At 34.4% G+C, this 20,905-nt stretch overlaps 1 protein-coding gene and 1 pseudogene across 1 annotated transcript; both read right to left on the bottom strand.

Annotated features, from left to right (window-relative positions):
* Positions 1-9,934: 9,934 nt before the first annotated feature.
* LOC146954135 (uncharacterized) lies at positions 9,935-11,038 on the bottom strand. Its single transcript, XM_085743744.1, has one exon. The coding sequence runs from the start codon at positions 11,036-11,038 to the stop codon at positions 9,935-9,937; it is 1,104 nt and encodes a 367-aa protein (XP_085599870.1).
* Positions 11,039-11,960: 922 nt separating this feature from the next.
* LOC146954134 (uncharacterized) lies at positions 11,961-12,688 on the bottom strand (annotated as a pseudogene).
* Positions 12,689-20,905: the final 8,217 nt, after the last annotated feature.

The raw sequence follows: 20,905 nt of genomic DNA, 5'->3' as shown, positions 1-20,905 counted from the left end.
ATTGGGCTAACTCAATATTATAAATTTGGGCCAACTATTTTTCTAAGAAAATTGCTCTCCTCACAAACAAAAATGCTCATTCTCATAAAAACATGCAAAAATACCCCTACACAAATTAAGTCACGTTTGGTATCCATATATCAACGTGAGTTACTGTTTTTTTAATTATTGTTTTTTTAACGATTTAATTGTCATATTAATGTTTGTTTTAATTTTACAATTCAATTGTTACGTTAAAATATTTTAATTTTTGTCTTCTTTACGTGTCAATAATAGAGGAAAAAAAGACAAAATAAAAAAGAAGAAAAAAAGACAAAGTTGCATTTGTGGAATATGATAACGGGTCTTTCTTGGTATTTCCTTTTTGTTGCAAGTAATACAGCTTGCAAGCACCATCTCCTGCACATAGTACACTGCACACACTGCCTATGTAACATAACTGCATGGCTTTGGTGGAAGAAGTTAACCAACAAGTCCCTCATGGATAAAAAAAAAAAAATACAAATTTATAGGGGTTTTGTAAAAAAAAAAAATACAAATTTATAGGGGTTTTGTCATTATGATTGTTTTAAGGTTAAAAGACCCGACTCCGCCTTTCAATGTTAAAAAAAAAGTCATTTTAAAACAAGAATTGTGACCACACAAGAATTACTCTTTAAAATTTAGGATTTCTTCGTTTGAAGAATATTTTCAAAACATCAAAGTTATAGCTATTCTTATTAATTGATTTAAAGAACGATCCATTTTCAATTTTTTAACACAGCTCGTAGGGTTTGAATAATTAAGAATAAGTTCACTAAGAGGCAACTGATGGTTTAAATTATTAGGCCATGATTACTAGTTTATCTATTCTCATTGGTTTCCAAAACGTAGCTCAAATCCCAAAAGCTACAACAATCACAATGAAGTTCTTCCATTTTAGCATTATAATTTGCACGACACAATGCAAAAACATTGAGAAGGTGTCTGGTAAACATATCTCTCATGCTAGGCATCCCAGAATATCTAAAAACTAAAAAGAGAAATGATATTTGTACAACCATTTTATGACAACTTTTGTACAACTTTCTCTCTCATACTCACATGATGTACTTTTCCCCTCTCTTCCTTTTTATCTCTCTATTGTTTTTGACCAATGAGAAGAAAGGAAAGTAAGGTTGTCACAAAAGTTGTCATCAAATGTTGTCAAAATATCATTACTCAACTATCATAGTATCAATAACAGAATTGGAAGTTTAAGAAAGTTTGTATTGAGCTCATAAACATCATATTTACAATCATTTACAGAGATAAAACATGCTTTTACTTACAATCAATAGGTTCCTAACACTTCATATACATCATAGTAACTCATAAACTCAAGTATAAAAAATGTAAAACATATCTAATTTTTTGAAGAAATTGAGGAAATTTGGGAAGTAATAATTCATTTAAATAGAAAATCAAAGTGGGGTCTAAAAGAAAATAAATATCCAGCCATGCATCACCAATTTCCCCATGATTTAACATTTATAACATACTACCTCCGTCCCTAATTATAAGACCATTTTGAGAAATTTTTTTGTCCATTTTTATAAGACCCCTTTGCTATTTCCAACTACATTAATTATTTCTTTACATACATGCCCCTATTTATTATACATCTTTTTCTTCAATCAACAATAAATAACATGTTGAAAACATAAACAACTCTCTCTCTTAAAGGATAAAATTGTAAAAACAATAGTAATTACAAACATATTTAATACAAATATCCACTATCTTAATTCCCGTTATTTTTTCAAAAGGGCCCTATAATTAGGGACGGAGGTAGTATTAAATTAAAAAATTCATAACAAAAGCAGCAAGAAAATTCAATTTCTCATATTTTAACCTTCATTAATAACTCTTATGAGAGGAACTGAGGATCCATATCTATCTATAATACTTTTCAAGTTCAAAATTTCTCATGATTTATACACCATATATCTTTTAACATTTCTGGTTCAGTTCCATAAACAATAAAAAGAGTATTTATATCTTTATTATATCTTTCAAATTAAAAAATAATAATGACATTAAAATTGTGAACGGAGAGATGGTTTCACTTGATGGATCATTCAAAGGCATCACCATCACTGAAAAATGATTCACAAATCAAAAGAACAACATAGGCTTGGAAAATTATTAACCAAAGGTGCTCAGGTTGGGAGGACAAGTTGCGAAGGATATGACCGAAAGAGATTCCGGCAACAAGAATACTTCTAATTGACAAGAAGGATTCTTCTTTACAAAACGGAAGGATTCTTCTTTCCGAAACCACCTTCAGACATGTCCTAAACTGAACAAGAAAGTGACAAAAATGTGAAAGACGCAGCAGAAAGGCTGTGGTTGGAGAAGAAGCTGAATGCCTATGAAGCCCCGATACCTGACACAATACCGATACAATACGATACCGATACGGTGATACGGGAAAATTTTCAAAATTCCCGATACGATACGGCCTCGATACGTTATTAAAAAATTAAATTTAAAATTAATAGTATAAGTGCACAATGTATAAACATAACTAAAAATGATAATAAACAAACATTCACATTAATGAAAATGATCAAAACAAGTGACAATTACATATTTTTTTCCGCACAAATTAGATAGAATATAGCTAAACATCATTAGTACCATCCAAAGAGAACATCATAAGTACTATAAAAAAAAGAACATCTTTGTCTAATGTTGACTACTTAACAGTTAACACTAATTTATATCGAAAACAAACAGCAGAAGAAACATAACATTAGAGAGAAGAGAAACAGAGTAGAATTCAATCAGTGGTAATGGTTAGAAGAGAGAATAGCTATTGTTATGGGGTGACGAGAAACCCTATTTTTTTAGGTTAGAAGAGACAATATGATTTTGATAGCGCTACAGATAATTTGGTAATTTGGTAAAATTGCTATGACATTTGACTACTTTATTGCATTCCTTAATCTGTGTGCAATTGACTAAAGCGACACTCATTTTGAAACGGAGAGAGTATTATTTTATTTTTCTTTTTTTTAAAGGAAATATGTAAGACAGAAGTATAGGTGTCAGAGTATAAGTAAGTTGTGTCGGAGTACAAGTTAGTCGTATCCGACACGTATCAGTCATTTTTTTCCTTCAAAAAATAAATATTAACTTCCCGATACTTCTCCGATACGCGTATCGGGACGTATCCGACACGTATCGGTCATTGTTTTTCAAAAAAATAAATATTAATTGCCAGATACTTTTCCGATATGCGTATCGGGACGTATCGGGGCGTATCGGTATTAGATACGTGTCGGATACGATACTTCACCATTTTTGGAGTATCGGGGCTTCTGAGCTGAATGCCTTTTGTTGAAGTTACAGTAGGGTTTGTTTATATAATGAACCAGTTATGGGGTTATACTTTCACATTGGACCTACTTAAAATCAATTTGGGCCAACTATTTTCCTAATGTGAAAATTGAATTCTGCTATTTACCCAACTAAAAAGAGGAAAATACCCTACGCATGTTAACTTACGCTGGTGTAAATGGCAACGTGAGTTAACATACGCTAGTGTTAACATCAGTGCAAGTTAACTCACGTTGCCATTTACACTAGCGTGAGTTAACTCACGTTTATAGCAGACAGCAGTTACAGCAGTTAATGCAATGCAGTAACTGAACAACATTTTTGAAATGTCATAAATAACCCGCAATCACGACACATTCATAACTTAACAGAATTACGCCATTTTAACAACATTATCAGATAATACGACATAATCGATCGAAATTACACAAAATCATCGTTTTTCTTACAATCACATAATCACCCATAAACGATCCAAACGGTCCAAATTACACAAATTCGCCTGTAATGACCCGTAATCACTTAATCACACTTAATGACTCGTAAATGATCCAAATTACACCAATTTGTCCATAAATTTCAAAACATACATAATCTCACATAAACGGTCAAAATTACTCAAATTCATCGTTAAATTACATAAACACAAATTCATTAAAATTCAACAATACGGACACAAATTCGGAAAACATTAACATTTTACACTTAAATAAATATTACATTTCAACGGATCGGACAAATAGATACAAAGTGTTATTCTCAACCATTAACTTAAACATGTAATCAACGTCGCTATCATCTTTGAGAATTTGTGGATAATACACGGTCTTTCAGAAGTCCTCTTCCTTATCCTCCCCCAAGTCCAAGCCTGACACATTTACTATTACACCACATGTTCTTTGATTTGAACCAATATGGATAAAGAAGTCGTCAAGTTTTGCCTTCAACTTGTCCAACTTGTCGGTTGGGTTTACAAAGAACCTAGCCCTCTTTTTCACATCTATATAACGAACATCAAGTTTAACTAGATCTTGTGCATCTTCAGACATGTTTCACTTCACAAAATATAATGAAAAACAAATATGAGAGAAATGATATAAAATAAATGGTTGAATAATTAGAGACCAAAAAATGCGAGTAATAATTGGCGTGACATAGCCAACCACAAAAAAAAAATTCACTTCATATATTTATATAATATATATAAAATTAGTTACATATTGGCCATAAATATCCAAATTACATAACTGACCACCAAAAAATACATTGGGGGTGTAATACTGAAGGTGAGAAAAACACAAGGGGGGGGGGGGGGGGGTTGAATTGTGTTTTGAAAAATTCTTCAATTCTCCTAAAAACTGAACACACTGGTCAGAAGCTAAGTGAGACAGCTTCTGAAGTGATGATCATAATCTAAATGCAGCGGAATAAAACAGAGAGAGAGAAGAAGAACGACGCAAAGCAATTATACTGGTTCCTTCCACAATCCGGAAGTAGTCCAGTCCCCCTTGCACTTCCAAGGAGATTTCACTAAGAGTAATATCTGATTACAATTGCTCAAGCACACAAGCAAGAGACTTCCTTTGCTCAAGCACACAAGCTAGAGACTTCCTTTGCTCAAGAACACAATCAAGAGACTTCCTGCTCAAGCACAACTGCAAGAGACTTCCTAACTAAACAAAATTACACAGAAAATTGTTTAAGGTTGAACACTTGATATACAATCAGAGGTGCTCACAATACAAATCAGATACAGACTCAATGGACTTAAGAATTTCTAAGATATGACTTTGAGACACAGAAATTCTAAGTGAATGCAGAACAATTTCAGCAGAGGTTTGGCACTTGTAAAAATGTTGTGAGTCTTTCGTTCAGCGTTCTTGCATTACCAAATCTCTAGGTCTTTACTCCTTTATATAGAGGTGTGAAAGAGACGTTGTGAAATTGCCAGCACACCAAAGAGTCGTTGTTGAAGCTTGATCTTTCACCAATGATCTTTTGCCTGATTTGGTTGTTGTCCTATGAAGAACCAATTTGAAATCCATTCCTTATCCAAAGGAACATATATGCAGGCGAGACAGTATTCTGGAGCTGTTTTCTTGTCTTGTAGCGTGGACACAAAACAGAGTAGTGGAGAACGTGGTTGTACAATTCGTACAATAGTACAATGTCAACGCTTTCGTCCAAATTGCAAGCACATGCCTTCAAACACCTTTGAAATGACCGTTGCAATGTTCCACTGATTTTCTGCTGTGTTTTCGAATCAATAGACAGCTTTTGCAATGTAGATTCTTCAATCTTTGAATCTTTTGCAAATCCAGTTGATCTTCAGCTTCTGGTGAAATGACTTCTGATGAGGCAGCTTCTGATGATGCAGCTTCTGATGAAGCAACTTTTGTAGCTTCTGATGATGCAGCTTCTGATGATGTGGCTTCTGGACCTCTTGTCTTCAGAAGCACTATTTCTTCAGGAGCAGCTTGACTTCAGGAGCGCTTTTACTTTCAGGAGCGTATTGCCTTCAGAATCATCTAAGCTTCATTTTCTTTTGCTCTTTATTTGCTGATTCAGAACCAATCAATGATGTAACTTTTTTAACTGTGGTCCTACACTTGAACAAATATTAGCTAGTCCAATTTACAATTTTTAATACCTTGTTATCATCAAAACTTTTTAAGGTTCATTGTTAAACACATTTTGTTCCAACAATCTCCCCCTTTTTGATGATGACAAACAATAGTATTTTAAAAATTGATCAATTGTTGTTAATCTAATTAACAAGTGGACTAAATCATCAACACCATCTTCCAGAATATCCCATAATTCTTCATCTAGGCTCATGATGTAACTGTAAAAGTTGGTCTTCCACCAAGAGAATTCTTCAGCATCTCCATTGAATTTTGGAATCTTTCCAACACTGGATTTCTTACTATCACTATAATCATGTGAGACATGTTTATAGCTAGTATCACCAGAACCAGTAGGAGGAGGAATAGACATGTTTTTCTCAGATCTTTGACTGTTGCACGGTTAAGTGTTACACAACAGACCAAGGCTCTGATACCAATTGAAGGTGAGAAAAACACAAGAAGGGGGGTTGAATTGTGTTTTGAAAAATTCTTCAATTCTCCTAAAAACTGAACACACTGATCAGAAGCTAAGTGAGACAGCTTCTGAAGTGATGATCAGAATCTAAATGCAGCGGAATAAAACAGAGAGAGAGAAGAAGAACGACACAAAGCAATTATACTGGTTCCTTCCACAATCCGGAAGTAGTCCAGTCCCCCTTGCACTTCCAAGGAGATTTCACTAAGAGTAATATCTGATTACAATTGCTCAAGCACACAAGCAAGTGACTTCCTTTGCTCAAGCACACAAGCTAGAGACTTCCTTTGCTCAAGAACACAATCAAGAGACTTCCTGCTCAAGCACAACTGCAAGAGACTTCCTAACTAAACAAAATTACACAGAAAATTGTTTAAGGTTGAACACTTGATATACAATCAGAGGTGCTCACAATACAAATCAGATACAGACTCAATGGACTTAAGAATTTCTAAGATATGACTTTGAGACACAGAAATTCTAAGTGAATGCAGAACAATTTCAGCAGAGGTTTGGCACTTGTAAAAATGTTGTGAGTCTTTCGTTCAGCGTTCTTGCATTACCAAATCTCTAGGTCTTTACTCCTTTATATAGAGGTGTGAAAGAGATGTTGTGAAATTGCCAGCACACCAAAGAGTCGTTGTTGAAGCTTGATCTTTCACCAATGATCTTTTGCCTGATTTGGTTGTTGTCCTATGAAGAACCAATTTGAAATCCATTCCTTATCCAAAGGAACATATATGCAGGCGAGACAGTATTCTGGAGCTGTTTTCTTGTCTTGTAGCGTGGACACAAAACAGAGTAGTGGAGAACGTGGTTGTACAATTCGTACAATAGTACAATGTCAACGCTTTCGTCCAAATTGCAAGCACATGCCTTCAAACACCTTTGAAATGACCGTTGCAATGTTCCACTGATTTTCTGCTGTGTTTTCGAATCAATAGACAGCTTTTGCAATGTAGATTCTTCAATCTTTGAATCTTTTGCAAATCCAGTTGATCTTCAGCTTCTGGTGAAATGACTTCTGATGAGGCAGCTTCTGATGATGCAGCTTCTGATGAAGCAACTTTTGTAGCTTCTGATGATGCAGCTTCTGATGATGTGGCTTCTGGACCTCTTGTCTTCAGAAGCACTATTTCTTCAGGAGCAGCTTGACTTCAGGAGCGCTTTTACTTTCAGGAGCGTATTGCCTTCAGAATCATCTAAGCTTCATTTTCTTTTGCTCTTTATTTGCTCATTCAGAACCAATCAATGATGTAACTTTTTTAACTGTGGTCCTGTACACTTGAACAAATATTAGCTAGTCCAATTTACAATTTTTAATACCTTGTTATCATCAAAACTTTTTAAGGTTCATTGTTAAACACATTTTGTTCCAACAATCTCCCCCTTTTTGATGATGACAAACAATAGTATTTTAAAAATTGATCAATTGTTGTTAATCTAATTAACAAGTGGACTAAATCATCAACACCATCTTCCAGAATATCCCATAATTCTTCATCTAGGCTCATGATGTAACTGTAAAAGTTGGTCTTCCACCAAGAGAATTCTTCAGCATCTCCATTGAATTTTGGAATCTTTCCAACACTGGATTTCTTACTATCACTATAATCATGTGAGACATGTTTATAGCTAGTATCACCAGAACCAGTAGGAGGAGGAATAGACATGTTTTTCTCAGATCTTTGACTGTTGCACGGTTAAGTGTTACACAACAGACCAAGGCTCTGATACCAATTGAAGGTGAGAAAAACACAAGAAGGGGGGTTGAATTGTGTTTTGAAAAATTCTTCAATTCTCCTAAAAACTGAACACACTGATCAGAAGCTAAGTGAGACAGCTTCTGAAGTGATGATCAGAATCTAAATGCAGCGGAATAAAACAGAGAGAGAGAGAAGAAGAACGACACAAAGCAATTATACTGGTTCCTTCCACAATCCGGAAGTAGTCCAGTCCCCCTTGCACTTCCAAGGAGATTTCACTAAGAGTAATATCTGATTACAATTGCTCAAGCACACAAGCAAGTGACTTCCTTTGCTCAAGCACACAAGCTAGAGACTTCCTTTGCTCAAGAACACAATCAAGAGACTTCCTGCTCAAGCACAACTGCAAGAGACTTCCTAACTAAACAAAATTACACAGAAAATTGTTTAAGGTTGAACACTTGATATACAATCAGAGGTGCTCACAATACAAATCAGATACAGACTCAATGGAGTTAAGAATTTCTAAGATATGACTTTGAGACACAGAAATTCTAAGTGAATGCAGAACAATTTCAGCAGAGGTTTGGCACTTGTAAAAATGTTGTGAGTCTTTCGTTCAGCGTTCTTGCATTACCAAATCTCTAGGTCTTTACTCCTTTATATAGAGGTGTGAAAGAGACGTTGTGAAATTGCCAGCACACCAAAGAGTCGTTGTTGAAGCTTGATCTTTCACCAATGATCTTTTGCCTGATTTGGTTGTTGTCCTATGAAGAACCAATTTGAAATCCATTCCTTATCCAAAGGAACATATATGCAGGCGAGACAGTATTCTGGAGCTGTTTTCTTGTCTTGTAGCGTGGACACAAAACAGAGTAGTGGAGAACGTGGTTGTACAATTCGTACAATAGTACAATGTCAACGCTTTCGTCCAAATTGCAAGCACATGCCTTCAAACACCTTTGAAATGACCGTTGCAATGTTCCACTGATTTTCTGCTGTGTTTTCGAATCAATAGACAGCTTTTGCAATGTAGATTCTTCAATCTTTGAATCTTTTGCAAATCCAGTTGATCTTCAGCTTCTGGTGAAATGACTTCTGATGAGGCAGCTTCTGATGATGCAGCTTCTGATGAAGCAACTTTTGTAGCTTCTGATGATGCAGCTTCTGATGATGTGGCTTCTGGACCTCTTGTCTTCAGAAGCACTATTTCTTCAGGAGCAGCTTGACTTCAGGAGCGCTTTTACTTTCAGGAGCGTATTGCCTTCAGAATCATCTAAGCTTCATTTTCTTTTGCTCTTTATTTGCTCATTCAGAACCAATCAATGATGTAACTTTTTTAACTGTGGTCCTGTACACTTGAACAAATATTAGCTAGTCCAATTTACAATTTTTAATACCTTGTTATCATCAAAACTTTTTAAGGTTCATTGTTAAACACATTTTGTTCCAACAAATACCACCAAAAAATATGACGAACACCGACCGACCAAAAAGTGTCATAACTTATCTAACTAGATTGGTGATAGTGCATAATATTCGTCTTCATCCATGACTTCGAAATCTTGCTTTGGATTTTCTGGAGTTGGAGTGTCACAAGTAATAGGATTGTGCTCATTTGTTGGTTTCTTTGGCAGCTTCGACCCCTTAGACATGAGCTCATTGAAGGTGGTTTGTCTATCCATAAACTCAAAATGTCATTTCTTCGTCTCACCAATCATGTTGTTCATCCACTCCTTACAAGGAGGTGGTAACGGACAATCTTATTTCAACAAAACATGAAGAAAGTGGCCGGGAATTAAGCAAAGACACATTATGTTGGAATGTGTCTTAAGTGGTGGAGCACTTCGGATTGGGAAATATGTCTCACATATACCTATTTTCGGTAAAATCAATAGAACAACGGCTCTATTGTAGCAAGCAGCAATAATGTGACCCATATCCGGAGTGGTCAACCACTTATCTACCGGCGCAATACCACTTCTACTTGTTGGAGGGTGTAAACCATCCAAGATAAGTTTAAAATGCCTCTCGGTACCATATATCGGAAAGTAATCACTCTTATGATTTTTCAACTCATTAATAAGTGCATGACGAACCAAAACATGACTATCCTCATCCAATCCCATGTGCCTAGCTATGACCCGAAAACCACAATTATCATCCCCTCTAATATTCACAATGTCTTCAATGCAAGGTCTCATGATCGTTGTAATTTGTGAAATGTATGGTATTTTCAAATAAGGAATTGGTTTTGAAGTAGGAATCGAAGCTTGTGAGCGGGAGCAAGTTCCAAGACGTGCACCTTTACTCTTTGGAACATTAGTCTTGGCTTGTGAGCATTGACTATCGGGATTTTGATAATCAATAGTCTCCCACCTAGAGGGGATTCGTCCAGTGGACCTCGTTTTCGGTGTAGACTTCACCCTTTTAGGCGCTCCCTTGGTTACCACTTTTCTCGGAGGTGGCTTCAACATTGTGTCCTCCGGAAATCCTAGTTCACGCAACTTTTCTTTGATGTGGAGTTTCATCTTGTAAGGGGCCCTCTTGAGACGTTCTTGAATGGCGATGCATTCCTCCGTAACGGAAAAATGTGCATCAACCTCTTGTCCAATTACACTTAACCTTTGCCAATGAGGGTGTATTTCATCCAAAAAAATAGGCAATTTTTTCTTTCTCTTCTCGGCAATAATACAAGCACAAGGCAACCCGAACGTTGTCATTTGCACACAACCACAATCTTCTTTAGCAAAGCCGAATGTCCTAGAGCGTTGTAATTCTTCATAGAAGAAACCCAAAGCGGCTCTAGAGATATACCCCTCCAACTCAGAGAATAATTTGTTTTTTTTTTTGTATTTGTGCACCATGACAGTTATGCTCCTCCCAAAATTTCCCTATATCTCACCTAATTGGTTTTTCAACATTTTGTCAATTTCATCCCAACATGATGCCAAATCTCCCACACTACTCCTCAAATATCTTTTCAATTTTGCATGAGCCGATTCAACAATGTTGGTGGTTCTACACCCTAGATGCAAGTATTTATTTGTTCATGCCCTCACAAAATGCTTTTTAAGATTCAAAACCGCGGTTTCAACATATTTAACAAACAATGGAAACGGTCTGCATACCTCCTTTTTGAATGTCAACCATACAATTGCATATGAATCCTCCGTAGGAGAGTTAACCACATCTCTCCAAGCCCTCACTATTTTCTTAACATTCTCACAATGCTTCTCAAGATTCGCTTCCTTCACATGTTTATCATCAACTTTTGTTTTCAAAGGCTTGGCATTGACTCTACAATTTGTGATGCACTTAGGTTTGACATTCTTCTCAATATGAAAATAGCAAAGTATATGGTTTGTTTTAGGGAGAACTTTGGCAACAACATTCATCAAAGTGGTGTCCCTATCGGTGACAATCACTTTAGGCATGTTGAGTTTTGAGGTCAAAAGACCAACTAACATCTCAAGTACCCAAGTAAAGTTATTCTCTTGTTCAAAGGAAAGAAAGGCAAACGCAACCGAATACGTCAATTTGGTAGTAGTAACACCAACAATCTCAAATAACGGCATTTGGTAGGTATTGGTTTTGTAAGTAGAATCCATGACCAAAACGGTGGGGAAAATGTTAAGCATATCAATTGAATCCAGATGAGCAAAAAATAAGTCTTCAAGAGTGGTTTCCTCACTATTTTCTCTTGTGAAATAGACGTATTGATGCTTCTCCAACTTTGAAATCAAGTATTGCAACTCTGTCTTGTCCTCTCTTTGCTCCTTGCGCCATCTAGTTCGTGCATTGTACACTTGCTTGATGATTGTCACACTTTCTTTGTTTTTTTCCTTCAAATCCGTGAGAATATTCCCAGGCGGCGCCAAACTCTTTTTCATGTCGATAACTCTTTGCTTCTCCTCCGCTTTAAATCGACCCGCAAGAAGGTGCCTGGTTAACTTTGGCGCCAAGTCATGGTTGTGAATTGCACAAAGCATTGCAATCCACCAATCTTTGTGTATTTTTTTTTCAAAGAAGCATTTCAACCTAAACGGACAATTACATTTCCTTGAGCACGTGCCTTTAAGCTTCGGTTTCGTCCTCGTCTTAGGTGGCTTGTATTCACCACTCCTTTCACATTGCATCGTCATGTATGGCCTTATTGTACTAGATTTATCTATAGAAATAGTAAATTCGGCCCTTGACGCTTGTTGACGAACCCAACCAAGTAATTCTTCTCGATCTCTCCATCTTTCATTTGTTGTAAAAAATGACCCGGTGTTTACTTCAATAACACGAACACCGGTAGGTACCGGTTTAGGCTTTACTTCAAAGTTACCGGTAGGTACCAGTTTTACTTGGTTGTGAACAATGTGAGCTTGAAAAGGAATTTTCACTTTAAACTTCACATCTTTAGTTGGTTTGACATCGCCGGATGGTACGCCGGAACCTGCACCTACACCGGAAGCTTCAATTTTGGCCGGTTTCGGTTCAACCCCATCATTTGCCACATTTTCAACCATATCACTATATGTCTATTGAATAAAAAAATAAGAAGGAAAAAATAAATAAATAACTTGTGCAGCAAGCAAAGCAAGGAAAAAAAGCGGCACAAAAATTCAAATTTTGGGCATCACAATAGCGTGACTTAAGTCGCGCTAGTGTTAACTTCCTGCATGAGTTAACTCACGCAGCCCATACAACTAGCGTGAGTTAACTCACGCTAAGCCCTATCATCTGCAGCAAAAAATGACGAACCAACTAGTTAAACCACGTAAATCGGATGAGATTTGAGGATACATTACTTGTTCTTTGATGCTTGATGAGCGTAGAAACTTGCTTCCTGACGATTTGCAATTATTTGGAATGAAGATTTTGACCCAAAAATTCGCACTTTTTGGGTTTTTAGAGATGGAGGGAAAGCAAAATGGAGTGTGAATATGGACTGCTGGGTTTTGTTCGAAAAAATTACTCAGCGCGAGTTAACTCACGCAACGTGAGTTAACTCGCGCTGCGTGAGTTTAGTCACGCAGGGGCAAAATGGGCAATTCAGTTGGGAGCGAGCAATTTCTGTTGGGTAAAGAGCAAAATTCGTGAAAATTTTGTCTTGCGCACTTATATCTTTAGCCCTATATTTTGTGTGAACCACTAATTTTAAATACGTAAATATCAATTTACATAAATTTTATCATCAATTAAAAATAATCTATTATGTCGTTTTACATTTATCAGTTAATTAAAACGTTAATTTTATTTTCAAACACTTTAAATAGCTTATAGGACGGTATGTTATTTCTTACTGTGTTACCTTGTAAAAAGTAACGTGGAGTTCATATTTGAAATTCATGTCTAGCTTGATGAACATGTTTTGTGTGACATGAGAGGTTTTGTTTATTATTAACTGAGGACCCTCAACGAGGTGATATAGATGCAACATACGAAGTGTAACATCTTATTGAAGTAGTTTTCCTTCAACATCTCATGAAAAATATTATAAGGATTTCTAATGCACTTTCCAAGCTTTGTAACATCTCAATCTCAAGAAATTTTAAATGCATTGTGCATTTTGCTTCATCCACTACGCCATTCATTTAAAAGTTAGAGAGATGGATGTTGTATTCCAAGAGGCATATGTTTCTATGGATGTTGTATTCCAAGAGGCATATGTTTCTTATCAACTTATTAACGGAATTCTAACGAGTGACTTTAGAACATTGGTTGAAGTATTAAAAGTTGTGTAACTATTACATTGACAAAAATAACAATTTGCATTTCAAAAAAAAATATTTCTTTTAATGCAATTCTTAAACGTCTTTAGAGCACTCGTTAACAAAATTCCTGTAGCTGTAGGAACATGAGGCATTAAGTGGCACTGAAATGATTTATTTAGACTAAGATATATGGACTACGGCATCTAACAAAAGCAATTGAAAATAGTTAAAATAATCTTTTTGGCTGATTGGCCTAAGTGGTAGATAATAGAAATGCATTTGCATCTTAATTCTTTCCATGATGATGATGGGAAAGATTGAAAGAAATTTATTTTGATCTTCTTATTCTTTTTTTTTTCTTAAGAAATGTTCTCAGTGAAAATATTTGCTTGCTAGTAGATTTTTTTAATGGCATAGAATGAAAGAGAGGATATGAAATATAGGTGGAAGGAAGAATCAAGAGTGGATCATTTATGTTGGAAAAAATGAGGAGATATGTGTTGAAATTACACATGAGAAAAATAACATGAGAGGGTCTAATCTACCAGCAAGAGAAAAATAATTTTAGACTCATTGTTTCTTCATAATTTAGACACTTGTAATTTTTTCAATATAAATTTATTCCGGAGTTCCAAAACTTTCCAATGGTAATTTTTACACCTTATAATTTTATTCACAAAACTGACTTTATTTAAGGAGAGGTATATATCTATTTAACACTTGAACAATCATAAGTTAGAAATTGTAAGCCTAAATTATCATATTAAAATCCAGAAAATTCAAAGCACTGGTAATTTACTTGTCAATACTTGGAGACAACGTTACCAAAATAGGTAGTGGATTGACTTTAAACATATGTATTTGGAGTGTTATAGCTTTTCTGTTGCATGAATAGGTAGTGGTTGAATTAGATTAATTTGGATGAAATCTTAGTTGTATTGTTAAACCTGTTAGTGGCATTACTTGTGGTATAATTTAATGAATTTTCGTTGCATTACCCGTTTAAGAGGATTGGGTTTGCGATCCAAAAAGGTCTAGCGGCGCAGCTTGTTGCCCGCTTGCCTCCTATTCATGTGTAAATAATATTGATGGTATATATAATAAACGTCTCGGAAAAAAAAAGGAATATTAGAAATAGATATACCTCCAACCATAATTCTAGCTTGCTTGCACATTTCATCTCCTTAGACTTATAAAAGACATCCGAACCTTATTTTCTTTACCTTGGGTGTGCCCCATAAAATCTATTAAGACATATTCAACACCAATACTAAAATGAATAAAAAACTTCCATCATGAGGTAAATCGTTACAACCAGGGGCGGTTCCTTTCATGTAGGAGGGGTAGCCTTGGCTACCCCAAAAGAAAAAATATTCTTCAATCGGTCGGTATGTATTTTTATCCGGCTACCCCAAATAATAAACATTGAGCTACCCCAAACAAGTTCAGTTGTCGAAAATTAGGATAATTAAGAAAGTAAAAATATTACTACATGATTGATGTATTTATTTATGTTGGTTTGATACTTCCAGTCTCTAACAATTATATAGAAAACTTTTTCAACAATAAAAATTATCAAGACAATAGTCATAAACAAATTAAATGGACAATAAGTTTATTGCAAATAATTACCTATTAGTTTACATTGAAAAATACATTATTAATCTATTTAGTAAACACTCAATTATGGATAAAATTGGTTTCTTGAAATGCATTTTGTTCAACTTTTCTAATAGCTATCGTCAATTTTTATCCTTTGTTGTTGCTTTAATTTACATTTCGTATAAGTAAAAATTATTGTGATTTTTGTCTTGTATTGGTTAATTTACAGATTAAATTTCTTTTCGGTCTCTACAATACTTCTTGCAATTTTTAAGTTAAATTCATAAGATTTTGTTTAATTTTAGTCCTTAATTTTTTGTTATAGAAATTAAATACAAGACTAAAAACTTTTTTTTTTTTGTGAAATTTAAAAAATCGAGACAAAAATTGCATAAAATGTCTGTAAGGACTAAACTTTAAAAATTATAATCTGAGACTAAAAAATACTTTATCTTTAAATTTAATATGTTGGTTTTAAATTTTTTTCTTTATAGTTGGCCCCTGCGTAAAATTTTTGCTAGCTTCGCCGTTGGTTACAACAACAACCAAACCTTATCTCATTTAAGTAAAGTCGGCTACATAGATCAAATTATGCCCCAATGTTCTATCATAAACCATATTTTGATCCAGCTCATTAACCTCCAAATTTTTCGTAACAGTTTCTTTTATACTTTTTTTTAGGTCTTCCTCTATCTCTTTTGATCCGACCTTTCTTCATCCAATCTATTCTTCATACTACAACATCTACGAATCTTCTCTATACATGTTCAAACCACCTAACCCAATTTTCTACCATCTTTTCTATCCGAGCCTATGTTGAAATTCACATAGGGTTCATACAAGTTGATTTTAAATCACATTATGATAAAATTGTTTTTTGGGTGCAAATTTATTTTGAATCAGATCATCAACCAGCTCATTAAATTAAGGACATGATATATATATATATAGAGAGAGACACACACACCAAGAGGAATATAAATATGATGGTGTCTATAGTCTAATCAAAAGCATTATGAACAAACATGAACAAGCGAAAATCCTCCGAGGGAGACAACGTGTCTCTATGTCAGAAAAACTCACTACCGTTGCACAGTGCCTATTTGTGAATGCTATTGTTTTGTTCCTAGTTCTCATCTTTGAAACTCTGTATTCATTCATGGAACTCATTCTTATGCTTTCTCAAGAAGTGGATTTCTCTCATAGAAATTTTGAGAGGATCCATCTCTCTTTCACAATCTTGGGAAACAATTAGGATATTTAATCACAATGCATTCTCATCTTTCATGAATAGCGACTTGAAAATGCTCATCACTGTTATGCATCAATTGGCTTTTCCCTGTGTCTGCATGGAACAATTCAGGGGTTCATCGAATTTATTTTTGAGTTTTAATCCCAATTTTTCACCTATAATCCCAATTTTTTCATCAATATTCACAAGCCTTAGATAAATCATACGATAGAAGTAGTTGTTGTAGACATGGCTTCAGACAACTTAGCGGTCGAGGATCTGAAACTAGAAGATGACAGTCTAATTTTCTTCACCATTTTTAAATTATGCCGAATTGGTGTACAGGAGAGAATATTGTAGTATCCGAATGGCTTAAATATGGTATTGGTCCCTGCAAAATAGGTTAGTTTTGGTTTTAGTCCCTGCAAAATTTTTTTATAGTTTTTGATCCCTGCAAAAATAGACCAATTTTGGTTTTAGTCCCTGCAATTTTCTTTTAAAGTTTTTGGTCCCTGCAAAAAAATTTATTTTTGGAAATAGTCTCTGACCCCATTTATGTGATGATTTGTCACTTTTATAAATTAAAAAATAATTATTGTATCTGTTTTATTATTATTTTTTAATTAAAAAATAATTATTGTTATAAAAATTATAAAAAATAATATTCTTTTTATTAAGTAAGCACATATGCCACGTATGCACAAAAGTGACAAATCATCACATAATTGGGGTCAGAGACTATTTTCAAAATCAAAAATTTTTGCAGGGACCAAAAACTATAAAAAAAAGAATTTGCAGGGACTAAAACCAAAACTGGCCTATTTTTGCAGGGACCAAAAATTATAAAAAAAATTTGCAGGGACTAAAACCAAAATTGGCCTATTTTTGCAGGGACCAAAAACCATAAAAAAAATTTGCAGGGACTAAAACCAAAACTGACCTATTTTGCAGGGACCAATACCATATTTTAGCCTATCCGAATTAACACTTTACAATTGGACCACACAATTATAGGTTGTTAACAACTGAGGTACAACAATTTTAAGTTCTTTATTCGGTTTACTACAACAATATTCTCTCCTTTTATAACTTCATTGTGATTGGGTTCAAGACTCTGATTGCACAGTCATATCTGTTTTCCAGGGTTACAAAACAGAGCAGAAATCACAAAATCTACAACAATCACAAGAAGTATCCCAACTAAATACAAGTATGAAAAACAAGTGTATGAAACATGATCTTAATTTACTAAGGACAGAAATTAATAGAGTGAACATAACAAAGCTATCCCAATTTCCCCAAAATTTTAACCTTTATCATATTCTCCCTCCGTTCCTTTTTAATTGTCACTTTTGGGTTTTTTACACAAACCAAGACAACAATTACATTTTACTACTTTTGATACAACAATTTATATTTTTCCTATTATAACCTTCAACATTTAATATTTCTTTTCATATATTTCTCTCTCTGCAATAAATAACCAAGGGTAATAAAGGCAAAACAACATTTAATGTTGCATTGAACTTTGAAAGTGACAGTAGAATTTTGTAAAAGTGACAATTAAAAAGGAACGGAGGGAGTATTAACTTAAAAAAACTCATAACAAAAGCAACAAGAAAAAACTCATAACAAAAGCAACAAGAAAATTCAATTTCTCATATTTTAACCTTTTTTTAATAACTCGAGTTCTATCTATAATACTTTTCAGTTTCACAATTTCTCATAATTTATTCCCTTTATATCGTTTTTAAATCTCTGGTTCAGTTCCAAAAACAATAAAAAGAGTATTTATAACTTCATTTTATCTTTCACATTAATAAAATCAATAATAAAGTTAATAATAACGACATTAAAACTTGTGAAGAGAGAAATTATTTTTAGTTGATGGATCATTCAAAGGCATTCACCATCACTAAAACAATCATTTACAAATCAAAAAAATATACGCTTGAAAAATTAATTTATACAAATGTATCAATCAAAGGTGCTAATTTATGGTGGTGGACATGTTGCGAAGGATATGTTGAAGGGATATCTGCCCAAAAAGAACTCTTCTTTGACGAGAAAAAGAATTCTCCGTGACCAAATGTCCTGATCATAACAAGAAAGTGAAAGAGGTGATAGACACAGCCGATACAGTAGCGGCTGTGGTGGAAGAGGAAGTTGAATGCCTTTTGTTGAAGTTACAGTGATAGGGTTTGTTTATATATTGAACCAGTTTTAGGGTTACACTTTTACATTGGGCCTACTATCTGAAAATTGGGAAATTTTGAATATTACTTTTCCCACCCTACCCATTTCTCGCGTGACATGTTTTTTTTTTCTTCCAAAAATGCCCTGTGATTTTCGGATTTTAGAATCGAAAATGATTTTTCACTAATTTGAATTTTATAATCCGAAATATGCTTATGTATAATTGTTGGGGTGTGAGGTAAAAAATATTGCGCGAAATTGTTGAATCACGACTTCAAGATGTCGAGAGGTCTACATAGAAGGAGGATCATTTACCTCTAAAAGGCTTTTTGAATGGCATGTGGCCTGGCCTTTTAAGCTAAATAGGCTTCTAAAAAAGCTTGGGTCTTCTCTGTTTAAGAAAAAAGCTTGACCTGACCTGGCCTGTCGTAGGCTAGGTCGTAGGTCCCTGTAGGCCGGCCTAGCCTATTCCCATCTCTACTTTACACCTATACCCTACCCCAATTTCAAATTTATCTTCTAAATAACCCGGAGTAAAAAAAATCATATTCCAACATTTTCATTGTTTTTCAAAATTTTCAGGATGTCCAAACAATACATCAAGCAATTAAATACTATTCTGAATTTTTAACCCAAATTTTTTAGTTCAAATTTTTTATTCTCTTTTCAATAAGCAATTAAATACTACTCAGATTTTTTAAGTTAAGTTAGTCCACCTAAATTGTCGTTGGGAATAAATGAGCCTGAGATATTGAGGAAGAGCACGCTCCAATGTCTCAAGCCAACACCATCATACCAACTCAAGTGACTTACTACTCAGAACTTTAATCCAGTGAAATGTCTGGAAATGTGAAGCAAACCTTCTTATAATTAAGACCGAAGAGGGTAATGGTCAATTAAAAGTTGACAATGCTCTAAATATTGCTCATTTACTTTATATTATTGAGCTTGAACGTGGGAAAGGGAGTCATCAAATTGATTCTTTACAAAGAACATGGGATTCACATTGGAGTTCATATTTGAAATTCATGTTTAGCTTGATTAACATGTTGTGTGACAAGAGAGGTTTTGTTTATTCTTATACTGAGGACGAACCTACACCTCAACGAGATGACATAGATGCAACATATGAAGTGTAACATCTTATGAAGTTGTTTTCCTTCTACATCTCATGAAAAATATTTTGATGATTTCTAATGCACTTCGCAAGCTTTGTAACGTCAATCTCAAGATATTTTAAGGAGAGTTGCTATTCACTGCGAAAGAAATCATCGTGAACCCATCACGAATAGTTTTGAACGGTTAAATTTTGCCTTTATGAAAAGAGCTTTGCTATTTCTAGTGAAGCAATTTGTCGTGAAGTTATCCTAAATAGCCTGTCACCGTTAGGTTAGATTGGCAACTGTCACAATACATGGTTGGATTGAATACAAAATGGATTTATGCTACATTTACTTTAACACGGTCGCAATATGGTCATGAAATGCTTTCTCGGGACAAATAGCATTTTTCTTATGGAAATCATAGTACATCGTGATAATCGCGTGACAACATTTTTCGGGACATGTAGAATTTCTAAAAAATCAATTGCAAATATCAAGTCAATTGGCGAATCAATCAACATACCCACATAAGATTTCAATGTATTGCAAGAGGCACATGTTTCTTATCAAATCAAATTACCTTATTATGTGGCACCTTAGAACCTTTTGATGCTGAAGCAAAGCTTCAGGGTACTACTAAATCACGATTACCTAATTATTTCTTCTTTAAAAACTATCAAACATAGTGATGTTAAGGGTAAGTGATGAGCATCATTCAACAGCAACAATATAATATGCTTTAAAACATTCATTGAAATGATTTGTATACACTAAAACATATGGAATAAGGCATCCAATATCTTTAAAACATTCATTGAAATGATTTGTATACACTAAAACATATGGAATAAGGCATCCAACAAAAGCAACTGAAAATAGTTAAAATAACCTTTTTGA

Source organism: Medicago sativa, chromosome 1 (genome assembly GCF_051527215.1).
Source record: "Medicago sativa cultivar Bolivia chromosome 1, Bolivia_mono, whole genome shotgun sequence".
NCBI classification, from domain to species: domain Eukaryota; kingdom Viridiplantae; phylum Streptophyta; class Magnoliopsida; order Fabales; family Fabaceae; genus Medicago; species Medicago sativa.
The sequence above is the reverse complement of the archived record's forward strand: the minus strand, read 5'-3'. Positions and strand labels throughout refer to the sequence as shown.